Raw genomic sequence first — 21,848 nt, forward strand, 5'->3', positions numbered from 1 at the left:
TTATTGTCTGTACCAGCTAAATACTTCAGTGCCGATTGTACCGATTTCCAGGGCTTGACAGGCGACTCCTTCCCCTTGCCTTCTCCTTTGCAGCTCAGCTCAGAGCTGATTGCTGCAACGTCAATCTCTCCTCCATCTGTGCACCGACACTGACGTGCAGACAGAGAGGAGAACTGAGGGGACAGGGAATCACAGGGGGAGCTGACAGTAATTTATACCATAATTCCCTACTCCCTGACATAGCAGCAATCTCCCTCACTCCCTCATTAGTCTAGCAATCTCCATCATGTCACCTAGCCCACATTACTATTACATCATAGTTACCTCCCCTCTTGCATTCTGCAGGAGACTCCCTGACATAGCAGCAATCTCCCTCTCTCCCTCATTAGTCTAGCAATCTCCCTCATGTCATCTAGCCCACATTACACTGTTACATCATAGTTACCTCCCCTCCTGCATTCTGCAGGAGACTCCCTGATATAGCAGCAATCTCCCTCACTCCCTCATTAGTCTAGCAATCTCCCTCATGTCACCTAGCCCACATTACACTGTTACCTCATAGTTACCTCCCCTCCTGCATTCTGCAGGAGACTCCCTGACATAGCAGCAATCTCCCTCTCTCCCTTATTAGTCTAGCAATCTCCTTCATGTCACCTAGCCCACATTACACTGTTACATTTTTGGAGAAAAAAGGAATGAGAGACAGATACATTTATATTGAATCATCAGCACCATTCCCAGCACTTTACCAAGTATAGTATCTCTTACTAACGGCTTTGGGGCTCATCTACATTTGGATATAAGTCATTTTAAAAGATTCCTCTCTGATGTAGCAGTACACACCCACGCGGGATGCAGTTAAAATCCCGGCGGTCGGGATCCCGGCGTTCAGAATCCCGACGCCGGAATCCCGACCGCCGAAATACCGACACATTCTCCCTCCTGGGGTGTCCACGACACCCCTGGAGGGAGAATAAATTAGCGCGCCGAGCGTAGCGAGGCACCGGGCCCGCTGCGTGGCGAGCCCGCAAGGGGGGGCCATCCACGTCCCCCTCTTGTCGGCATTTCGGCTGTCGGGATTCCGGCCGGATTCTGAACGCCGGGATCCCGCCCGCCGGGATTCAATACTGAATCCACCCACGCTTCTAGGTACCACATTCACAATCTCTTTTCACAATCTCTCCATATATGGAACTAGACACGCCCTTTGGGAGGAGCATGACACGCCCTCTCAATGGAGCGCTTTGCAAAATTCTACTACCAAATATAATCTCCCTGAAACTAGTTTTCAAAAGTAGGCAAGTATGATTTATACACATACTGTAAGGGTCGTCCAGTCTCATATATCACTGGGGGCCGGGTGCCAGGCGACGATGTTTTGGAACAGTAATTAGCCAGTGCAGGCAGGTCCCCAGCCTGCCAGCCCCCAGTGATATATGAGATGTATAAAGTTCAAATAACACTAAATCAACCAGCCAGCACTGACTGCCCCCAATGTTCAAAGAACGTAAAAAGGTGAAGGAGGCCATTTCATTGCATTCCAATTCTGTGCCAGCAGCAGCAGAGAGTACCACCAAAATAAAGCATTTGTACAGATATAAAGATAGATAGTTTAAACCCTTCATAATGAGCTTATATCAGTGGTTGTCAAACTTGGTCCTCAGGAACCCACAAAGTTCACCTTTTCCAGGTCACCTGGCAGGTGCACAGGTGTATTCATCACTCGCTGACACATTTTAAAATATCCACTTATTATTTTGCTTAATTCTGTGATGAGACCTGTAAAACTTGCACGGTGTGGGGTCCTTAAGGACTGAGAGTTTGAGAACCTGTGGCTTATATAAAAATTGCCATCTCCATAGCAACCACAGTCACATGACAGTGTGACAGCATGGCCACCAGCGAGCAAAAGTCACGTGATCTGATGTAACCACACCATCAATGCCACAGGTGGGTCACTTCCCTCCTTTACACATACACACACACGGGCTTTACGGTCTATAACCGACGTCACTCTTCTGCGGGCAGTAGCGCCCGTCCCGGTAACTCCACTACGGACACACCGGGAGAGAACGGATCCCATTCCGAATTTCTCACACTGAGCGCCGCCATGTCTGCAGCCGGCCGCGGGGCATGATGGAAGATGTAGTCCGGACATTTGGCTGCGCTCCGGCGGCTGCATGACTTGTGTGCAGCACGAAGACTACAATTCCCAGCGCGCTGAACGAGAGGAGGCGTGGTTACTGGTGTTTATCGTGCCCGGATTGGCTGCAGGCTGTTAGCGTTCCTTAAAGGCGCAGGAGTAGGTGACAGTAAGGCGGCGGCAGCTCACATGTGAGAGCCCGGAGATGCCGGGATACTGTCCCTGTGTCGTGCATTGTATTGTCCATCACGTGCTCACTTGGCTTGTGTGTATTATTTACAGCTCTCAGGTCATGCTGGGATTTGTGGTCCCACAACCAGCCTCTGTGTAGTCACAGGAAGCCCATGGCTGGTGTATAGGGGGGACACTACTTTGTTTATTTGTTATTAATCAGGATTTACTTAGAGAGCGCCGGCATGTTCTTCTCTGCATTACAATGGGGGTCTGTACAGTAATAGGCCAGGAAGCAGTCAGAGGGGTGGGAGGGCCCCGCTCGTTGGCTGATCTGGTTATCCCCAGATTTCATGGCTGCGCCACTGGCACCCGGTCGCCATTATGTAGCCGTCTGCTCAAATTATTTTTTGTAGTGACCACCAGGGAAAACCGCAGCTAACGGGACGTTGTTTACTGGTCAGCGGTTCACTCCAAATGTTAATTCGTGTTGGCACTTTTGCTTACTCATAGCTGCTGACGGTAACTAACCTCTGGGAGAATCCCTAATCTTACAGATTTGGGGCAAGATGTACTAAGCCTTGAAAAGTGATAAAATGGCGAGTTACCAGCCAATTCTGCTATGTGGGCACTACGTAGTGTCTGACATCGCTACGGAATATGCTGGTGCTATATAAATCCTATATAGATGCAAATCTATTCCACCGTGTACTTTGGTTTTGGTTTCTTTTGGGCCATCATGACATTTGTACTTTGGTTTTGGTTTCCCTTGGGCTGTGGTGACATTTGTAGTTTATTTTTGGGTTCCCTCGGGCCGTGGTGACATTTGTACTTTGGTTTTGGGTTCCCTTGGGCTGTGGTGACATTTGTACTTTAGTTTCCCTTGGCCTGTGGTGACATTTGTACTTTGGTTTTGGTTTCCATTGGGCCGTGGTGACATTTGTAGTTTGTTTTTGGGTTCCCTTGGGCCGTGGTGACATTTGTAGTTTGTTTTTGGGTTCCCTTGGGCCGTGGTGACATTTGTAGTTTGTTTTTGGGTTCCCTTGGGCCGTGGTGACATTTGTAGTTTGTTTTTGGGTTCCCTTGGGCTGTGGTGACATTTGTAGTTTGTTTTTGGGTTCCCTTGGGCCGTGGTGACATTTGTACTTTAGGTTCCCTTGGCCTGTGGTGACATTTGTACTTTGGTTTTGGTTTCCATTGGGCCGTGGTGACATTTGCACTTTGGTTTTGGTTTCCCTTGGTTCGTGGTGACAATTGTACTTTGGTTTTGGGTTCCCTTGGGCTGTGGTGACATTTGCACTTTGCTTTTGGTTTCCCTTGGGCCGTGGTGAAGTGTACTTTGGTTTTGTTTTCCCTTGGGCCGTGGTGACATTTGTACTTTGGTTTCCCTTGGGCCGTGGTGACATTTGTACTTTGTGTGCATCTTCTCTGTAGAGTTTGTTCATTTTCCCTTTTTGTTTGGTTTTGCAGTAAGTAATAGGAGAGACCAATGCGTCCGACAAAGAGGAAACGCGGCACGTCGCCGGCTGAGGGTAAGCTCATGAGGTCGGCAAAGCACAATTATCTACCCTCATTTATTTAATGAATACAGTCCATTAACTGAGAAGTTCCTTACTAAAGAAGACGATGTGAATATGAACCTAATCAGAACATTGGCGCCTAAGGGCGGTGATTACAGTGGACAGGAATCCGGCTTCTCGGACTCTCCCAGCGTTTTTTTCAGGCACGCTGGCGGTTTTCTAAGCTCTCCCACTAAACGGCCGATTACCCCCAGACGCCTACTTTCTGTCAATCATCCTGTGAATGGCCTCCGATCACAAATGGTAGCAGGACATCATTGCAGGATAGCCTCACGCATGCGTACAACAGGCCGAACGCATGCGGAGTGCCACTATAATCGGTCGCAGTGCCATCAGGTCCGAATCGGGCTCAATAATCAGATTGAAAGCCATTAATTTAATAACTATTGGGTCACAGATTGTGACAGTTACCTGGAAACTCAACGAGTCAGTAAGATTCATGTAACTGTGATGTCACCAGCATTCACCAATCCTTTTACAGTTAGTGTGTTTGTAATGTATTGTAGAAGATGAAAGCAGACACCTCATTGGTTGCTATGGAAAACAGTAAATTCTTAATTAAAATAGCCCACGAGGGTTTGTTTATAGTGTTCTTAATTCAGTTATTGGGAATTTCATATCGGCCTGGGGATGGCTCCATATTACACTTTAAACTTTTCTAATAGATTCAAAGGCGCAATCCAGCAAAGTGGGCGATTTGGGTACTGAAGATGGGGTGAGACGTGGCGCAAGGGGCAGGAAGAAGACATTGGTTGTCTGCAGCTCAAAGGAGAAGCAAGAAGACTATCGGTGCTGGCTGCTAAAATCGGAACCTGAGTCTAGGATGGAGAAAGGGATGGATATGAAGGTAGGAGACGGAGAGAGGGGTTACAGGCACCATCACATTGGGGACGGAGAGAGGGGTTACAGGCACCATCACATTGGGGACGGAGAGAGGGGTTACAGGCACCATCACATTGGGGACGGAGAGGGGGATTACAGGCACCATCCCATTGGGGACGGAGAGGGGGATTACAGGCACCATCACATTGGGGAACGGAGAGAGGGGGATTACAGGCACCATCACATTGGGGGACGGAGAGAGGGGGATTACAGGCACCATCACATTGGGGAGAGGGGTTACAGGCACCATCACATTGGGGAGAGGGGTTACAGGCACCATCACATTGGGGAGAGGGGCTACAGGCACCATCACATTGGGGAGAGGGGTTACAGGCACCATCACATTGGGGAGAGGGGCTACAGGCACCATCACATTGGGGAGAGGGGTTACAGGCACCATCACATTGGGGAGAGGGGTTACAGGCACCATCACATTGGGGAGAGGGGTTACAGGCACCATCACATTGGGGAGAGGGGTTACAGGCACCATCACATTGGGGAGAGGGGTTACAGGCACCATCACATTGGGGAGAGGGGTTACAGGCACCATCACATTGGGGAGAGGGGCTACAGGCACCATCACATTGGGGAGAGGGGTTACAGGCACCATCACATTGGGGAGAGGGGTTACAGGCACCATCACATTGGGGGACGGAGAGGGGGGTTACAGGCACCATCACATTGGGGAGAGGGGCTACAGGCACCATCACATTGGGGAACGGAGAGGGGGGGTTACAGGCACCATCACATTGGGGAGAGGGGTTACAGGCACCATCACATTGGGGGACGGAGAGGGGGGGTTACAGGCACCATCACATTGGGGGACGGAGAGGGGGGTTACAGGCACCATCACATTGGGGGACAGAGAGGGGGGGTTACAGGCACCATCACATTGGGGAGAGGGGCTACAGGCACCATCACATTGGGGAACGGAGAGGGGGGGTTACAGGCACCATCACATTGGGGAGAGGGGTTACAGGCACCATCACATTGGGGGACGGGGAGGGGGGTTACAGGCACCATCACATTGGGGGACAGAGAGGGGGGGTTACAGGCACCATCACATTGGGGAGAGAGGGGGGGTTACAGGCACCATCACATTGGGGGACGGAGAGGGAGGTTACAGGCACCATCACATTGGGGGACGGAGAGGGGGGTTACAGGCACCATCACATTGGGGGACGGAGAGGGGTTACAGGCACCATCACATTGGGGGACGGAGAGGGGGGGTTACAGGCACCATCACATTGGGGGACGGGGAGGGGGGTTACAGGCACCATCACATTGGGGGACAGAGAGGGGGGGTTACAGGCACCATCACATTGGGGAGAGAGGGGGGGTTACAGGCACCATCACATTGGGGGACGGAGAGGGAGGTTACAGGCACCATCACATTGGGGGACGGAGAGGGGGGTTACAGGCACCATCACATTGGGGGACGGAGAGGGGTTACAGGCACCATCACATTGGGGGACGGAGAGGGGGGTTACAGGCACCATCACATTGGGGAGAGGGGGGGTTACAGGCACCATCACATTGGGGGACGGAGAGAGGGGTTACAGGCACCATCACATTGGGGGACGGAGAGGGGGGTTACAGGCACCATCACATTGGGGGACGGAGAGGGGGGGTTTCAGGCACCATCACATTGGGGAGAGGGGTTACAGGCACCATCACATTGGGGGACGGAGAGGGGGGGTTACAGGCACCATCACATTGGGGGACGGAGAGGGGGGGTTACAGGCACCATCACATTGGGGGACGGAGAGGGGGATTACAGGCACCATCACATTGGGGGACGGAGAGGGGGATTACAGGCACCATCACATTGGGGAGAGGGGTTACAGGCACCATCACATTGGGGGACGGAGAGGGGGGTTACAGGCACCATCACATTGGGGGACAGAGAGGGGGGGTTACAGGCACCATCACATTGGGGGACGGAGAGGGGGGTTACAGGCACCATCACATTGGGGGACAGAGAGGGGGGGTTACAGGCACCATCACATTGGGGAGAGGGGTTACAGGCACCATCACATTGGGGGACGGAGAGGGAGGTTACAGGCACCATCACATTGGGGGACGGAGAGGGGGGTTACAGGCACCATCACATTGGGGGACGGAGAGGGGGGGTTACAGGCACCATCACATTGGGGGACGGAGAGGGGTTACAGGCACCATCACATTGGGGGACGGAGAGGGGTTACAGGCACCATCACATTGGGGGACGGAGAGGGGGATTACAGGCACCATCACATTGGGGAGAGGGATTACAGGCACCATCACATTGGGGGACGGAGAGGGGGGTTACAGACACCATCACATTAGGGGACGGAGAGGGGGGGTCACAGGCACCATCACATTGGGGAACGGAGAGGGGGGGTTACAGGCACCATCACATTGGGGGACGGAGAGGGGGGGTCACAGGCACCATCACATTGGGGAACGGAGAGGGGGGGTTACAGGCACCATCACATTGGGGGACGGAGAGAGGTGTTACAGGCACCATCACATTGGGGGACGGAGAGGGGGGATTACAGGCACCATCACATTGGGGAACGGAGAGGGGGGGTTACAGGCACCATCACATTGGGGGACGGAGAGAGGGGTTACAGGCACCATCACATTGGGGGACGGAGAGAGGTGTTACAGGCACCATCACATTGGGGACGGAGAGGGGGATTACAGGCACCATCACATTGGGGGACGGAGAGGGGGGGTTACAGGCACCATCACATTGGGGGACGGAGAGGGAGGTTACAGGCACCATCACATTGGGGGACGGAGAGGGGGGATTACAGGCACCATCACATTGGGGAACGGAGAGAGGGGGATTACAGGCACCATCACATTGGGGGACGGAGAGGGGGGGTTACAGGCACCATCACATTGGGGGACGGAGAGGGGGGTTACAGGCACCATCACATTGGGGGACGGAGAGGGGGGGTTACAGGCACCATCACATTGGGGAACGGAGAGGGGGATTACAGGCACCATCACATTGGGGGACGGAGAGGGGGTTACAGGCACCATCACATTGGGGAGAGAGGGGGGGTTACAGGCACCATCACATTGGGGAACGGAGAGAGGGGTTACAGGCACCATCACATTGGGGAGAGAGGGGGGGTTACAGGCACCATCAGATTGGGGGACGGAGAGGGGGGGTTACAGGCACCATCACATTGGGGAACGGAGAGGGGGGGTTACAGGCACCATCACATTGGGGAACGGAGAGGGGGGGTTACAGGCACCATCACATTGGGGAACGGAGAGAGGGGTTACAGGCACCATCACATTGGGGAGAGAGGGGGGGTTACAGGCACCATCACATTGGGGAACGGAGAGGGGGGGTTACAGGCACCATCACATTGGGGAACGGAGAGGGGGGGTTACAGGCACCATCACATTGGGGAACGGAGAGAGGGGGTCACAGGCACCATCACATTGGGGAGAGGGGTTACAGGCACCATCACATTGGGGGACGGAGAGGGGGGTTACAGGCACCATCACATTGGGGGACGGAGAGGGGGGTTACAGGCACGATCACATTGGGGAACGGAGAGAGGGGGGTTACAGGCACCATCACATTGGGGAACGGAGAGAGGGGGTTACAGGCACCATCACATTGGGGGACGGAGAGAGGGGGTTACAGGCACGATCACATTGGGGAACGGAGAGAGGGGGGTTACAGGCACCATCAGATTGGGGGACGGAGAGGGGGGGTTACAGGCACCATCACATTGGGGAACGGAGAGGGGGGGTTACAGGCACCATCACATTGGGAAACGGAGAGGGGGGGTTACAGGCACCATCACATTGGGGAACGGAGAGAGGGGGTCACAGGCACCATCACATTGGGGAGAGGGGTTACAGGCACCATCACATTGGGGGACGGAGAGGGGGGTTACAGGCACCATCACATTGGGGGACGGAGAGGGGGGTTACAGGCACCATCACATTGGGGGACGGAGAGGGGGGTTACAGGCACGATCACATTGGGGAACGGAGAGAGGGGGGTTACAGGCACCATCACATTGGGGAACGGAGAGAGGGGGTTACAGGCACCATCACATTGGGGGACGGAGAGAGGGGGTTACAGGCACGATCACATTGGGGAACGGAGAGAGGGGGGTTACAGGCACCATCAGATTGGGGGACGGAGAGAGAGGGGGGGTTACAGGCAGCATCACATTGGGGGACGGAGAGAGGGGTTACAGGCACCATCACATTGGGGGACGGAGAGAGGGGGTTACAGGCACCATCACATTGGGGAGAGGGGTTACAGGCACCATCACATTGGGGGACGGAGAGGGGGGTTACAGGCACCATCACATTGGGGGACGGAGAGAGGGGTTACAGGCACCATCACATTGGGGGACGGAGAGAGGGGTTACAGGCACCATCACATTGGGGGACGGAGAGAGGGGGTTACAGGCACCATCACATTGGGGAGAGGGGTTACAGGCACCATCACATTGGGGGACGGAGAGGGGGGTTACAGGCACCATCACATTGGGGGACGGAGAGAGGGGTTACAGGCACCATCACATTGGGGGACGGAGAGAGGGGTTACAGGCACCATCACATTGGGGAGAGAGGGGGGTTACAGGCACCATCACATTGGGGAGAGAGGGGGGGTTACAGGCACCATCACATTGGGGGACGGAGAGAGGGGTTACAGGCACCATCACATTGGGGGACGGAGAGAGGGGGTTACAGGCACCATCACATTGGGGGGGGGGTTACAGGCACCATCACATTGGGGAACGGAGAGAGGGGGTTACAGGCACCATCACATTGGGGAACGGAGAGGGAGGTTACAGGCACCATCACATTGGGGGACGGAGAGAGGGGTTACAGGCACCATCACATTGGGGGACGGAGAGAGGGGGTTACAGGCACCATCACATTGGGGGGGGGGTTACAGGCACCATCACATTGGGGAACGGAGAGAGGGGGTTACAGGCACCATCACATTGGGGGACGGAGAGGGGGGTTACAGGCACCATCACATTGGGGGACGGAGAGGGGGGGGTTACAGGCACCATCACATTGGGGAACGGAGAGAGGGGCTTACAGGCACCATCACATTGGGGGACGGAGAGGGGGGGTCACAGGCACCATCACATTGGGGAACGGAGAGGGGGGGTTACAGGCACCATCACATTGGGGAGAGAGGGGGGGTTACAGGCACCATCAGATTGGGGGACGGAGAGGGGGGGTCACAGGCACCATCACATTGGGGAACGGAGAGAGGGGGTTACAGGCACCATCAGGTCATATTGCAGTTATCATAAGACTCCCAATCAGTGTGTAAGTGTCTGATATGTGTTACTTTGGTATTTCAGTTTGGAATCGAGGATCTGAAGGCCCAACCGGACCGGACGGCATGCTGGGACGGAGTGCGGAATTATCAGGTTAGTATTTGTGTCCCTACGTTATTCCGACCATTAGCGATATGGAATCAGATTATTCACTGCTTCTAACTAGTGAACGTTTCCTTGTTTGGGGATTCTAATAATAATAATAATAATAATATTATAAGGGGCCACACGTGGTAAGCAGCGTCGCACACATTAGAACACCACTATACATTACAGTAACATTATAGCTGTAATTCTCCTGTAACGTTGCATTTTATCCTCCTAGGCCAGAAATTTCCTGAGAGCCATGAAGACTGGGCAGGAAGCCTTTTTCTATCACAGTAACTGTAAGGAACCCGGCATTGCTGGGATTGTTAAGGTGAGGCTGAGTAGGTCCACAGGTATGGCTGCATACCTGTGAGTATCGGTGACGTAATGGCTGCCTGTCCTGTGCGGGCTCTGATCATCTGCATGCCTGTAAGAAGTGTGCAGAGAACCAACGTTTTGTACCATTCTCACTCCTCCTTCTCAACCATTTATTTAGATTGTGAAGGAAGCCTACGTGGACCACACTCAGTTCGATCAGAAGAATCCACATTATGATTCATCTAGCAGCCAGGACAGTCCCAGGTGGTCCATGGTGAGTGTTGGTACCCACAGGGCAGAGAACGCTGCTGCGGGTCACCATGGCTCCAGCATAGTCAGCGTGTGTGTGTGCGTGTGTGTGCGTGTGTGTTAATCAGCCATTAAGATGGTGTTAAAAAAGTTTCCAGCGTCCGCAATGGTTCATTCAGATCATAATTACAGTGCTTAAAATTAAAATGGAAAAGAGACTTCTGTTCAGCATCTCAGGGATCTGTATTACCAGCAATTAATGCCACAGGGCACAAGTGTCTGTGTTATGTGTATGCTGCCAGGATGACCAGCGGGTCTGACCCTGAGTGCGGAGGAATAAGCAGTTAGCGGCTCCTAGTGTGTACCAGCGTTAGACTGTCTCTGGTCTGCCGACATGTCGTCATAGTGTGTACCAGCGTTAGACTGTCTCTGGTCTGCCGACGTGTCGTCATAGTGTGTACCAGCGTTAGACTGTCTCTGGTCTGCCGACGTGTCGTCATAGTGTGTACCAGCGTTAGATTGTCTCTGGTCTGCCGACATGTCGTCCTAGTGTGTACCAGCGTTAGACTGTCTCTGGTCTGCCGACGTGTCGTCATAGTGTGTACCAGCGTTAGATTGTCTCTGGTCTGCCGACATGTCGTCCTACTGTGTACCAGCGTTAGACTGTCTCTGATCTGCCGACATGTCGTCATAGTGTGTACCAGCGTTAGACTGTCTCTGGTCTGCCGACGTGTCGTCCTAGTGTGTACAAGCGTTAGACTGTCTCTGTATTCAGAAAAGATGAGGGATTGATGGCGCTTGACTTGTTTTTTCATTGTTTCATATATCGAGCTCACTACATCTTGTGGATATACAAGTCAAGCGCCATCAATCCCTCATCTTTTCTGAATACGTCTTGCAAGTTAGGATTGTTGAGTGGTCCTCTTTTCGGGATTGAGGCTGCAGGGACTTTATAGCGCCTTGGGACTTTTTCATATTTGTTTATGGTTAGACTGTCTCTGGTCTGCCGACATGTCGTCATAGTGTGTACCAGCGTTAGACTGTCTCTGGTCTGCCGACATGTCGTCATAGTGTGTACCAGCGTTAGACTGTCTCTGGTCTGCCGACGTGTCGTCATAGTGTGTACACAGCATTAGACCGTCTCTGGTCTGCCGACGTGTCGTCCTAGTGTGTACACAGCAGTAGACACTCTCTGGTCTGCCGGCGTGTCGTCCTAGTGTGTACACAGCAGTAGACTCTCTTTGGTCTGCCGACGTGTCGTCCTAGTGTGTACACAGCATTAGACGCTACTTGAATACTCTGAGTACAGATATACTATTCAGTTTCTATTGGTTGTCCGGAGCCTCCAGGTTCTGCAGCAGGTGTGGAATAATTGAATCCCGTATTCAATTCTCCAAATACCCTATTAGATGTCACTTGTGGCATTGAAAAATCTTATTACCTTCCTTTCAGTCTGTCATCACATTCTCTGTGTCCTTAGCCTTGTGTTCCACAGTGACATCTATTCCTATCTGCTGCCTCAGTATATTTCTTCTGCAGAAGACGTCAGGGGCCACAGGGATAACAGTGGGTAGAGTGATGTCACAACCAATTCCAGCACCAGAGAGGATAAACTTCTGGCTGCTCAGAGACAGCCCTGGCTCCTCCCCTCCTCCTAGGCTAGCTACTCAGTTTTTAGTTGTGCTGGCAGGAGCCAACATGCATTTTGGAAAGGGGCTGTCTTATGCAGCCTTACTTCACTTTTAAACTTTATTTCCTCTACCTCCCCATGGCAGCTGACCTATGGGTTTCCTCCTCATTAGGTAGATCTGGAAAGGAAAAAAAGACACAACACTGCCCCTATATAAGGCCCGCCCCTACAAGGCTCAGTGCCTTTTTTTCTTTCCAGGTAGAGGAGGCTTACCCTGCAATGTGCTGCAGCTTTCCCCACTGCCTAGTGCAGTTAGGGGTTTAGGCTTGGAGGATAGGGGTCTCCCGCTGCCGAGTGTAGTGGGGATACCTGATCTGGCAACCCTCTGCCTAGTGCAGTATTGGGAGAAATGTTTATGAACCCAGATAGAAGTACCTGCTCTCTCGGAACCACGGAGGGGCTATTCCTCTAGAACCGCAATTCATGGAGTACTGCTGGGCGCGTGGTAAGCGTGTAGCGACGGTACGTAGACACCTATGGTGTAATCTCCCCCTGAGGTCGCCGGGTCCCGCACGGAGATATGGCCCGGAGTGCAGGAGGCGCTGGGACCAGCGTGCAGCGGGCGCGGCATCTGACGTCACCATGCGGACGCGGGTAACGGGCGCGCATACTCAGAACGCCGGCTAGCATCTGACGGCATCAAAGGGCGCAGGAGCCGGGCGGAAGGACGCTGTGCGTCCGGAAGGGGGAGATTGTAACAGGACCAGATAAAAACGGCAGCTCTGCAAGAAGCAGACGCTGCAGCGGTCCATGAGCCAGACGTAAAAACGGGTAAGACTCCACAGGCAGCGGCGCTGCTGGAGTAGTTTATTACTTTTACCCTGTGCATTAATAGTATCTTTCTGCTAGTCAGGAAATCTGTAGCAGAAAGGAGGAAGATAGGAAGCAGCAGGCAAAGTCAGGGTAAGCCAAAAGGAAAATTCAAGGAGTTACTTATGGTAAATACAGCACGGTAGTGGTTAATATGTATAATTTCAGGTCAGAGTCAAGTAAATGGATGTTAAGCCAAAACACAAGAAACTGCGTGCAGCAAAATGCTCCATGTGTGATGCACCTCTACCAGAGAAATGGAAAAGTGCAGTGTGTGAGAAGTGTAAAAAATCTCCTATCATGGGGAAGGATCAAATGGCAGACTTAGTATCTATGCTAAGAACTTCGCTAGCAGATACCTTTGTTACAAAAGAAGACTTAAAAAGGATGTCACATAAGAGGCCCAGAGACACTTTATCAGAGGACTCTGATCCAGGGGAGGGCCCTGCCATTGATATACCCAAGGAGTTGGAGGAAGGGGAAGTAACCCAAGAAAAAGCGGAGCTGGACTTTAACCCAGATCTCCTAAACAATCTCATATTAATAAATCGCTTAACATTGAGGATCCCCAGGAAGAAGGGAAACTGCAGGATCTTTTATTTAAAGATAAAAAACCAAAGTCATTCCCTCTATCCAAAACGCTGCAGGAAATAGTAGAGGAAGAATGGGCAAACCCCGATAAGAAAGTAGCAGTACCGCTAAGAGTAAATAAGATGTACCCCTTTGATGCAGAACAGGTCAAGAAGTGGCCCCAAAAGTGGACTCAGCCATCGCTAGATTATCTAGGAAAACCACCCTACCCTTAGAAGATGCCAATTTGTTTAAAGACGCGATGGAGCGAAAAATGGAATGAGCCTACACAAACAGCACATTACATCAGGGGCATCTATCAAGGCTTCATCCGCAATAGCGGTGACCTCAAGAGTGTTAAGGTCTTGGTGCCAGGACCTAGAGTCAGACTTATTAGACTGAGTCAAAAGGTCGGAATTGCTCAAAATAATTCAGAACATGCAAGTAGCAGTCGCGTTCACATGCGATGCATCTCTTGACACTGTTAGATTGGCTGCTAGAGCAAATGCAAGCACCACTGTGACCAGAAGAGCGCTATGGTTAAAACCTTGGTCCGCAGATGTGCAATCAAAGAACAAGCTGGTATCACTCCCATTCCAAGGGGAATACTTATTTGGGAAAAACCTAGATGACCTTATATGAAAAACCTCAGGTGGGAAGTCTGTGAGCCTCCCCCAAGACAGAAGCTCAAAGAAGCCGTTCAACAGGTCACAGAAGTTCCAATCGCAAGACTTCAAGGAAGCGAGGACATATAGACCAGGCAGAGGTTACAGGAGACCCTGGTTTGGAGGAAGAAGTTCCTTTCGTGGCCAAAGAAGCAGAGACGGGAGGTTCGGATTCCGTCAAACACAATGACGCCAAGGAGAGGGTCGTGGGCAAACTGATGAAGTTCTACTCGGTCTGGGCCCGATCCACAAAGGACAGATGGGTGAGAGAGGTCATATCTTCGGGTTACAAGATAGAGTTCATAAAGACTCCGGGGGTATGGCTGGAAGACTCGCCTGTCCCAAAAGACAAGGAAGAAAGACTTGCCTTAAAAGAAAGCTTACAAGATATGATAGCACAGGGTGTAGTAGTAACAGTTCCCAAAGGACAAGAGGGTGCTAGGCTGGCAGTCGAGGTTTATCGTAGTCAGGAAGGCTTTGGGAGGATTTAGGACCATCCTGGACCTGAGGAGGCTGAATATGTACGTGACAGCAAAAAAATTCAGGATGCAATCCCTCAGGACAGTATTGCCGGATATAAAAAGAAATGCATTACTCACTACAATAGACCTAAAAGATGCCTACTTGCACATACCGATCTACATAGAACACCAAAGGTTTTTAAGATTCCGCATATCGGGGATAACCTACCAATTCACGGCGCTGCCGTTCGGTCTTTTAACTTCACCAAGGACATTTACCAAGGTGTTGATTGTGCTCGTTGCGAACCTCGGAGAGGAAGGCATAACAGTTTGGGCGTATCTCGACGATCTGTTAGTGATGGCACACTCAGCAGAACAGGCACAGAGGCACACGAGAAGGGTAATCGAGTACCTTCAAGAGCACGGCTGGATAATAAATGCAAAGTCAGCTACAGCCGACAACAACAGTGAAATATCTGGGGGTCATCATAGACTCGGTATCAATGAAGGCAGCACTGACTCAGGAAAGAACCAAACTGAGACAAGAAATAAAGTATCTTCTAGCAAGAAAAGGTAGTTCGGTCAGCAGACTGCCTAAGAATATTGGGACTCATGTCGGCTGCATCGGATACAATAAGCTGGGAGAGACTCCATACAAGGGGTCTACAAAATTGTTTTCTGTCCCAACGGGATGGAGACGGCAAGAATACAGGACAAAAAATTCTCCTGTCAAAAAAGGCAAAGCAGGACCTCCTCGGTCTTCGGGGGATCACCGCAAATATGTAGTATCCCCCAAATGTATTAAAGGGGGACCGCAGCAGGGATCTCCGCTCCCTGCTGCGATCCTCCCTGCACCGCCGCCGGCCGCATGTATTAACATCGGGCAGCTCGTCATCGCACCCCTGGGCTATCGCCATTGTAATGTGGTGATAGCCCATTGTAGCCTATGGCTACACTTCGCACTGCCCTGCTCGGGCAGTGCAGTAAGAGGGGTCGGCGGGGGTCAGCGCATAACCGCGCATGCGCTGACCTTCCGGGTTAGGGCTTCGCAGCGGCTGGGCCATCTGGGCAAATCCCCCCTGTACCTCTCCTACAAAGATAACCGGTTACGGTAAATTATGCTCCTGCCGGACTTAGTGCTTTGCGGAGCCCAGGGCCAGATTTTTATTTGCATTTTATGTGGGCTATGTCTCATATTGTTTTAACACTATCACTGCCTGTCAGACACATATAGTGTTAATTGTTACAACTAGCTGCCTCTTGTACAATGTCGGAGGACAGCGCTGATGACACATGGGCCCCTATATTGGTGTCCTGCACGCATTGCAAGGCGGGCGTGCCCCAGCTGGTAGATTGGTTATGCTTACAATGTATAAAGAGGCATGCGCAGCCCCCTGTGGCAGCTTCCTCTCAGGAACCTGCCTGGGCTCAGCTTACCTAGGTCATGTCGCAGTTAATAGGCAAGCTCTTTACTGCACCGTCCCTGCAGCCGGGACCATCAGAGTCTCAGGCGTGTGCGCCCCCCTCCCCTCCCTCATGGGGACTCCTTCCATCCTCCTCCATCAGGACACTGATACAGATGACATGATGAGGAGGAGGGACAACTGATTGACGACAGGGTCGATGGAGATGCTGACGAAGCCTCAAAGGGGGACACCGCAGCACGCATCGATGTGAGGGCATTGGTAACTGCGGTTAGAGACGTCTTAAATTTACATTACACCTGTGAACCCCCTCAGTCTTCAGGCCTATCCTTCAAGCGTCCCAAGCAGACTGACCGTTTTCCCTAACTCTACTGACCTAGAGGATGTCCTCGGGGAGGCCTGGGTTTTGCCAAATAGGAATTTTCCGCTCCCTAAGCGGTTTAATTCCTTGTACCCGCTCCCTCCAGGGAATAGGGTACGCTGGGAGACTGCTCCTAAAGTGGATGCACATATCGCTAAGATCGTGCGTTCCAATACTCTCCCCAATCCAACCGCCTCCCGTAAGGATCCTGCTGACCGAAAGTTGGAGAACTTTCTTAAGCTCATCTTTACAACTTTCTGGTGCTGGAATTGGATTGTGACCTCACTCTCTACCCACTGTTATCCCTGTGGCCCCTGACGTCCTCGAAGAAAGAGATTTAACAGGTTAGACATAAATCTCGGTATTGTGTATTTTGGTGGTTGTCTCTGTGTGCACACTAGGGGGCAGCAGTGAAACACGCAACCATAGATATAAACTTGTCCCAACAGCTGACGTCTGTTCTCAGGTGGATGTGCAGTTTGTCCGGATGCTGAAACGTTACATATCCCTGGCGGAGCTGAAGAAGCGACATCAGGCGCACAAGGCCTCGGCGGGTCCCCTGAGAGACATGGCGCTGTTTACGAGGGCGAGACTGTCCGTGCAGCCACTCACACAAGGTATGTGCCCAAGCTTAGTATACACTACAATTTATATACAGCAGCTAGGACCTACACATGCTGCATCTCTTCTGTGGTTGCTGGGACTTGTAGTTCCACTTCCTTTCTCCACTCTAAATGACTTATGAGTTGTTCTCTTTTGCACAGGGGAATTTGATTTTATATTGAGTCTGGAAGATGAGGAGAGCCCCTAGAACATGGCGCCTGAGGCCGCTCCACACACCGATACGTTCTGGGTTGTTGCGCTTGCCTGCGCAGTTCGTCGCGTCCTGTTTGCAGTGTAACGAGAAGGTCTGATATGTTTCATCTCTCTGCCGTTTGGTATTTCCCGGATTTACAGCCTGGAAAAGCTTCATAAAACCTTAACGTCTAAGTCTAGAAAATAAAATCTATATTTCCATCTTGTCTCTTTCTGTGACTGCTGTGATTGTATTCATATTCATTGTGGTCTCTTCTCCCTATAACAAAGATGTTCTCTCCCCCCCTCGTCTTCCTCGCGGATACATTCATATTAAGGATCTTACCGGCCGGTGCCGTCATATGGGAATTACCCGTCTATATAAGATCATCGCCTGCTGTGGATATATTTATTAAAGGTAGATCCTTACTGATGTTTGATCGGTTAAAATCGATGTTGGGCTACCAGGGGCTAAACACATTTATTGACTGATGGAATTTTTATATTCATTTTCAAATGTTAGTAAATGTGTGAGGTACACCGGTAGCCCAACATTGATGAAGACTACTAAGTAATAAGGGACATAGAGGAAAGTGTACGGGTCGCAGAGAGGTATGAGGGGTACAGAGGTATGCAATCCCCAGAGAGATGTGTAAGGGGTACAGAGATGCAATCCCCAGAGAGGTGTGAGGGGCACGGGTATAGCGGTCGCAGAGAGGAATCATGGACACCAGTATAGGGACAGGGGTCGCAGAGAGGTATCAGAGGCACAGGTGTAGGGGTCGCAGTGAGGTATCAGAGGCACAGGTGTAGGGGTCGCAGTGAGGTATCAGGCACAGGTGTAGGGGTCGCAGAGAGGTGTGAGGGCACAGGTGTAGGGGTCGCAGAGAGGTATCAGAGGCACAGGTGTAGGGGTCGCAGAGAGGTATCAGAGGCAGAGGTGTAGGGGTCGCAGAGAGGTGTGAGGGCACAGGTGTAGGGGTCGCAGAAAGGTGTGAGGGCACAGGTGTAGGGGTCGCAGAGAGGTGTGAGGGCACAGGTGTAGGGGTCGCAGTGAGGTATCAGAGGCACAGGTGTAGGGGTCGCAGTGAGGTATCAGAGGCACAGGTGTAGGGGTCTCAGTGAGGTATCAGAGGCACAGGTGTAGGGGTCGCAGTGAGGTATCAGGCACAGGTGTAGGGGTCGCAGAGAGGTGTGAGGGCACAGGTGTAGGGGTCGCAGAGAGGTGTGAGGGCACAGGTGTCGTGATCGCAGAGAGTGTGAGGGCACAGGTGTAGGGGTCGCAGAGAGGTGTGAGGGCACAGGTGTAGGGGTCGCAGAGAGGTGTGAGGGCACAGGTGTAGGGGGCGCAGTGAGGTATCAGAGGCACAGGTGTAGGGGTCGCAGTGAGGTATCAGGCACAGGTGTAGGGGTCGCAGAAAGGTGTGAGGGCACAGGTGTAGGGGTCGCAGAGAGGTGTGAGGGCACAGGTGTAGGGGTCGCAGAAAGGTGTGAGGGCACAGGTGTAGGGGTCGCAGAGAGGTGTGAGGGCACAGGTGTAGGGGGCGCAGTGAGGTATCAGAGGCACAGGTGTAGGGGTCGCAGTGAGGTATCAGGCACAGGTGTAGGGGTCGCAGAAAGGTGTGAGGGCACAGGTGTAGGGGTCGCAGAGAGGTGTGAGGGCACAGGTGTAGGGGTCGCAGTGAGGTATCAGAGGCACAGGTGTAGGGGTCGCAGTGAGGTATCAGAGGCACAGGTGTAGGGGTCTCAGTGAGGTATCAGAGGCACAGGTGTAGGGGTCGCAGTGAGGTATCAGGCACAGGTGTAGGGGTCGCAGAGAGGTGTGAGGGCACAGGTGTAGGGGTCGCAGAGAAGTGTGAGGGCACAGGTGTCGGGGTTGCAGAGAGGTATGAGGGCACAGGTGTCGGGGTCGCAGAGAGGTGTGAGGGCACAGGTGTAGGGGTCGCAGAGAGGTGTGAGGGCACAGGTGTAGGGGTCGCAGAGAGGTGTGAGGGCACAGGTGTAGGGGTCGCAGAAAGGTGTGAGGGCACAGGTGTAGGGGTCGCAGAGAGGTGTGAGGGCACAGGTGTAGGGGTCGCAGTGAGGTATCAGAGGCACAGGTGTAGGGGTCGCAGTGAGGTATCAGAGGCACAGGTGTAGGGGTCTCAGTGAGGTATCAGAGGCACAGGTGTAGGGGTCGCAGTGAGGTATCAGGCACAGGTGTAGGGGTCGCAGAGAGGTGTGAGGGCACAGGTGTAGGGGTCGCAGAGAGGTGTGAGGGCACAGGTGTAGGGGTCGCAGAGAGGTGTGAGGGTATAGGGGTCGCAGAGAGGTGTGAGGGCACAGGTGTAGGGGTCGCAGAGAGGTGTGAGGGTATAGGGGTCGCAGAGAGGTGTGAGGGTATAGGGGTCGCAGAGAGGTGTGAGGGCACAGGTATAGGGGTCGCAGAGAGGTGTGAGGGTATAGGGGTCGCAGAGAGGTGTGAGGGCACAGGTGTAGGGGTCGCAGAGAGGTGTGAGGGTACAGGTGTCGGGGTCCCAGAGAGGTGTGAGGGCACAGGTGTGGGGGTCGCAGAGAGGTGTGAGGGTATAGGGGTCCCAGAGAGGTGTGAGGGGCACAGGTTTCGCGGTCGCAGAGAGGTGTGAGGGCACAGGTGTAGGGGGCACAGAAAGGTGTGAGGGCACAGGTGTAGGGGTCGCAGAAAGGTGTGAGGGCACAGGTGTAGGGGTCGCAGAGAGGTGTGAGGGCACAGGTGTAGGGGTCGCAGTGAGGTATCAGAGGCACAGGTGTAGGGGTCTCAGTGAGGTATCAGAGGCACAGGTGTAGGGGTCGCAGTGAGGTATCAGGCACAGGTGTAGGGGTCGCAGAGAGGTGTGAGGGCACAGGTGTAGGGGTCGCAGAGAGGTGTGAGGGGCACAGGTATAGGTAGGGTGACCAACTCATCCCTTTAATCCGGGACACATATTAATTACACAGGTTCTGTGGCAGTTTTAAACCAGGTGAAAGCCAGCCACAGAACCTGTGTAATTAATATGTGCCCCGGATTAAAGGGATGAGTTGGTCACCCTAGGTATAGGGGGCGCAGAGAGGTGTGAGGGCACAGGTGTAGGGGTCACAGAGAGGTGTGAGGGCACAGGTGTAGGGGTCACAGAGACGTGTGAGGGGTACAGGTGTAGGGGTCACAGAGAGGTGTGAGGGTATAGGGGTCGCAGAGAGGTGTTAGGGCACAGGTGTACTGTGCACAGAGAGGTGTGAGGGCACAGAGAGGTGTGAGGGCACAGGTGTAGGAGCACAGGTGTGAGGGCACAGGTGTAGGGGTCACAGAGAGGTGTGAGGGCACAGGTGTAGGGGTCACAGAGAGGTGTGAGGGCACAGGTGTAGGGGTCACAGAGAGGTGTGAGGGGCACAGGTGTAGGGGAGCCACTTCTTATCAGATCCATAAAATAAGGGGGGTAAGTCATGCCAAGTTCTCACTGCGAGTGAGAAATACACAGCTTTTTGAAATGCCGGGGACTGCCGCACTGGACCCCCGTTCTCACTGCAAGGCAAATTCCCGGGTGAAGAAGTTCTACCCGGAAATTTTCCTTTTAACACGGGTTTATCGGCAGTGTGAACGGGTCGACCCGTGTCTGCATACCCAGATCTCAGACACGGGTACAAAGAAGGGTTTTACCCGTGTCTGAGATCCAGGTATGCGACCCGTTCACACTGCCAAAAATCCTGTGTTAAAAGGAAAATTTCCGGGTCTACATGCTAGACCTAGGATTTTGGCTGCAGTGAGAACGGGCTTTCAGTAATGTAATAGGTGCCCATCAGAGCAATTCAGTAGCCCCATTCCATTGGGTGCGAGTCCAGAAGTGATGGAAGTGGTGCCCGAATTAGGGTGCCCGAAGTGCCGAATTATCTGACTTTTCACACCAAGCTACAAACTGGTTTACATGGCAAAACTCTTGGGTGGAGGAAGCGGTGAGAAAGGTAAATGGGCATCCTTGCTGGCTGATGCCAGAGGGTACAGATCCTCTCGGTGTTAGGCCACAGACCAAAGGCTCCGCCCCCAACATAACCTGTGAACCGACACCTGATTGGCCTACAGCCTGATGAGTGAATCAAGCGATGGTTCCCCTGCCAGCGGTTTTATACCAGCAAGGTTAACCCACCAATGGGCAGCCCTACTCCACTGTCACCGCCACCAGCTCTCATACAGTGTGATGTATATACATGTGGTGGTATGGAGCTGGATGCGTCTCTACAAATGTGGGCGAGTACGATCATTTTCCATGTGCCCGACTGCTGCCCATAATATTCTGTCTATCCTTTCTCTATTGCATCCTAGAAAACG

General features: G+C 52.7%; 1 protein-coding gene across 3 annotated transcripts; it reads left to right on the forward strand.

Moving 5' to 3' along the window:
- Positions 1 to 2,245: 2,245 nt before the first annotated feature.
- On the forward strand, positions 2,246 to 17,757 carry THYN1 (thymocyte nuclear protein 1). 3 transcript variants are annotated; one of them, XM_083163536.1, is made up of 8 exons: positions 2,246 to 2,302; positions 3,785 to 3,846; positions 4,560 to 4,741; positions 10,125 to 10,193; positions 10,426 to 10,518; positions 10,684 to 10,779; positions 17,202 to 17,352; positions 17,500 to 17,757. In XM_083163536.1, exons 2-8 carry the CDS (start codon positions 3,804 to 3,806, stop codon positions 17,544 to 17,546), a joined length of 681 nt encoding a protein of 226 aa, XP_083019662.1. In that variant the 5' UTR covers positions 2,246 to 2,302; positions 3,785 to 3,803; the 3' UTR covers positions 17,547 to 17,757. The 3 variants fall into 3 exon arrangements, with proteins under 3 accessions (XP_083019662.1, XP_083019661.1, XP_083019660.1); XM_083163535.1 differs by having other exon boundaries at positions 2,253 to 2,334; XM_083163534.1 differs by lacking the exon at positions 2,246 to 2,302 and adding an exon at positions 2,306 to 2,408.
- The last annotated feature ends 4,091 nt before the right edge of the window (positions 17,758 to 21,848 follow it).

Source organism: Crinia signifera, chromosome 19 (assembly GCF_055691185.1).
Source record: "Crinia signifera chromosome 19, ASM5569118v1, whole genome shotgun sequence".
Lineage (NCBI taxonomy): Eukaryota > Metazoa > Chordata > Amphibia > Anura > Myobatrachidae > Crinia > Crinia signifera.

Excerpts from the sequence above, each read along its gene's own strand:
- THYN1 (XM_083163536.1), top strand. The coding sequence starts at position 3,804 with ATGCGTCCGACAAAGAGGAAACGCGGCACGTCGCCGGCTGAGG. Across the intron at positions 10,780-17,201 it reads ACAGTCCCAGGTGGTCCATG|GTGGATGTGCAGTTTGTCCG; the intron begins GTGAGTGTTGGT and ends GTCTGTTCTCAG. Across the intron at positions 17,353-17,499 it reads CGTGCAGCCACTCACACAAG|GGGAATTTGATTTTATATTG; the intron begins GTATGTGCCCAA and ends TCTTTTGCACAG.